This window comes from Montipora capricornis, chromosome 11 (assembly GCF_036669925.1).
Source record: "Montipora capricornis isolate CH-2021 chromosome 11, ASM3666992v2, whole genome shotgun sequence".
Classification (NCBI taxonomy): Eukaryota; Metazoa; Cnidaria; class Anthozoa; order Scleractinia; family Acroporidae; genus Montipora; species Montipora capricornis.
In genome coordinates, this window is record NC_090893.1 from 5,231,624 (window position 1) to 5,234,123 (window position 2,500).

The 2,500-nt window shown below is 34.9% G+C and overlaps 1 protein-coding gene across 1 annotated transcript in view; it reads right to left on the bottom strand.

Moving 5' to 3' along the window:
• LOC138023032 (uncharacterized) overlaps positions 1-2,500 on the bottom strand; it is an 84,796-nt gene that overhangs the window by 11,265 nt on the left and 71,031 nt on the right. Inside the window, exons 22-23 of the mRNA XM_068870065.1 lie at positions 1,869-2,030; positions 141-332 (exon numbers count right to left, since the gene is read on the bottom strand). Of these exons, the coding sequence (XP_068726166.1) occupies positions 141-332; positions 1,869-2,030 (354 nt within the window). The remainder of the gene's footprint in view (positions 1-140; positions 333-1,868; positions 2,031-2,500) is intronic.

A 2,500-nucleotide genomic window follows, 5' to 3' on the forward strand; every position in this document is an offset into this window, starting at 1 on the left:
ATAGTATAATTATAGGAAATAAATGTTGCAGACCAAATAAGAACCCTTATATACATATTATATTTTTTTATATATCATATTTGCAATGCATTTAACATTCAAATATGAAAGAAATGACGAATTTACTCTAGTACATGTACCTTGAAACAGAAGGGAAAAGATAACAACAACACAAAAAACCAAGGTATCCAGCAATCCAATGTAAAATGGTGGCAACCCCTTCTTAAAATCCTCATCTGGAATGTGAATACTGGCTGACCCTATGAGAAATCTTCCATTGGAACTTGTGTCATCAGAGAAAGGCTTTGAGAATCCAAAGGTGCTTTTCAGCCCTGTCAAAGAATCACATAATAAGCCCTGCTTAATTCCTTTAAAAATGATCTTTACATCCACTGAGTCACCAGATGTTGCAGGTACTAACTTTTTCTTTAAATCTTACAAAATACACAAGTTATGAGAATGAAGAACATGATGTTAAAGGCTCTTGTTGTCATGAAAAATGCCTATGTGTTGCATTGCAAAAAAAACATGGCGAGCTGAATAATGAACTGTGAATCAACATTCTCAAACTCATTAATAATTCATAAGTTGATAAGCCAATTGCATCGCCTCATTCTGGTCACGTGGATGAGTTTGAAACCCAATGAAACACTACTTGATGATTCTCTAAATGAATTTCAAACACTTGTGGTTTGAAATCAATAATTTCAAACACGCATGTGTTTTGAAATCAATAATTTCAAACACGGATGTGTTTTGAAATCAATTAACGGCATCGGGTGCTTGCTCTCACATGCTTCTGAGAAAACATGAGGTGCACCAAAAATATTTGACTTGAAAAAAGTGATTGAAATTTTAATTTATTTTGTTGGAGAGGTAGTATCAAAAACTCGTGCTTCGTGTGTCATCAGGGGTTCCAAACACCTCGAAACAATAAAGCACTTGGCCTGTGGCCTCGTGCTTTCATGTGTTTCTCAGTGTTTGGAACCCCTGATGAAACACTCGCACTCGTATTTGATATATTACTTGAAGATTTTCTGCAATTAAGTACAAAGTGCAGGTCTTCTTAAAATACAATGTACTCTACAAACTTCTCTTTACCATCAATAGAACAGAATAGAATACAGCTGTTTGATATGATGATAGCTAAATGATAGCTAAGTAAATCACTTGTGTTACAAAAAAATATCACTCAGGTCATGGAATAGGACTTTTCAAAAGATATACTGCTGGTCTTCATTAAACCATTCGATTTGACTGGCAATGTAGAACTATGTACAAGGTGTGGTGATTAATTGGGACTGGTGCATTATGGACTTTTTGCTACTCTTAAATACACTAGAAGATGAGTCAAGATCAACTTGTGGTTACAGTAGTATCCTCAGGGATCTACTGCTCAGGAAAATCCTCACACCCCCCCCTCCCCCCACTTCAAGTACTCTTATAGCATGATGCATGGAGTGCATCCATGCAGACACATGTCAAACATAAACATTTCCACTTAAATACAGAATATGTTACTTGCAAATTTTTTACCCACAACAATTGATCACTAAATATTTCCTTGACTTCCACAAAGATTTCAGATATGATTTTCTGTGTAGTATTGTTCTAAAAGAATCACAATGATCATGCAGGCCACAACTGTTTATTTGTTTTATTGTTCACTTGTTGCTTTAATTAAAGGACAAAGTATCTTTAAAATCAACTACACGTAGCTTCAAATTATGCAACCTCAGTCCCTATGATACAGTACTGCCATTCGCATCCATCACTTAATGAAAACCAACAGTTAATCAAGTGAAAAGATACTATCAATAATCTGCATGATATATCTGTGCGACAAATAAATAACTTAGCTATTAGACCTTTGTTTGCAGCATCCTCTTCTTCTGAATCTGATGGGCATGCATCATCAGGTTCCATGGATCCAAGAGATGATGTTTCAGCATCAGCAAAGTAATCACTTGTGTTGTCATCATTTGCAACTGAACTTCCTGGTTGCTTGTTCTCGTTGACTGAACTATCAGCTATAGATAGCAGAATTAAAATGTTAGACAGCACACTACATAGAAAAACTGACATTTCCTTTGGTCACACTTACACTCAAGCTTATCTGGACCAAGCCACTCAAAAACTTAATAACAATCTTTTTCAAAGACAACAGCAAAATCCTTTTCACAAGTTAGCTGTAGTAACATGTATAAACTAATCCACAGAATCATAATTTGACATTCAACAAGACTTGTAAACTGAGCCACTAATTCTGTTTCACAAACAAGCACACAACTGCACAAGCACTTATTTGCAATACACGCTTCTTAATTTTTTAAACTTAACATAATGGAATCAAAATATCTAACACATTTTTCAAAGAATGTAAATCAGTGAAACCACATTAGTTAATTAATTCACTTGTTAGCAGGAATTGCAAAACAAATGTACTCAAGAAAGACAAAGGTGATTACAGCAGTTAGCTAAGACAAGTGGGGAATGTATC